Here is a 535-nt window from a genome sequence, read left to right as displayed (position 1 = left end):
CGACCGCACGGTGCAGGGGGGCAGCCCGCAGGGTGAGCGTGCGAGGGCGGGAGGGGGAACCGGCACGATCGAGGGGTGGAGGGGGGGAGACGTGAGACGGCCGAGCGTGGAAATGCCCACGCTCAAGAGAGTTAAAAAAAATATCTATAATTTAAGAAAAAAAAGCAGCCTGCTGTTAGTCTACATGAGTTGCCCCCAAAAAGACACCCGGGAGCATCGTGCGTGGGACAGAGGAAGCATCTCGTCCGCGTGCTCGCATCCAGGGTGACACTTCCCAGTTTCTCCCATTCCCAAGGCAGCCCAGCCTGGTGGGTAACCAGACGAAAGCGGGGACAGGTCAGCTGTGTCTTAGCAAGAGTGGGGCTGGAGAGGGCGAGCAGAACAGGCTGGCTCTGTCCATCTCATCTGTGCTCTCTGCTTTAGGCTTCCAGTGGTCGGGCTGCTCCGACAACATCGCCTACGGCGTCGCCTTCTCGCAGTCCTTCGTCGACGTCCGCGACAGGAGCAAAGGGGCCTCTTCCAACAGGGCGCTGAT

The 535-nt window shown here is 60.0% G+C and overlaps 1 protein-coding gene across 1 annotated transcript in view; it reads left to right on the top strand.

Moving 5' to 3' along the window:
* Nucleotides 1–7: 7 nt before the first annotated feature.
* Nucleotides 8–535, top strand: part of WNT4 (wingless-type MMTV integration site family, member 4) — a gene marked incomplete at its 5' end in the record, with an annotated part of 1,473 nt that continues 945 nt past the window's right edge. Inside the window, 2 exons of the mRNA XM_009879207.1 lie at nt 8–32; nt 424–534. Coding sequence (XP_009877509.1) covers nt 8–32; nt 424–534 — 136 coding nt within the window. The remainder of the gene's footprint in view (nt 33–423; nt 535) is intronic.

Source organism: Apaloderma vittatum, unplaced genomic scaffold, assembly GCF_000703405.1.
Source record: "Apaloderma vittatum isolate BGI_N311 unplaced genomic scaffold, ASM70340v1 scaffold26261, whole genome shotgun sequence".
NCBI lineage: Eukaryota > Metazoa > Chordata > Aves > Trogoniformes > Trogonidae > Apaloderma > Apaloderma vittatum.
The sequence above is the reverse complement of the archived record's forward strand: the minus strand, read 5'-3'. Positions and strand labels throughout refer to the sequence as shown.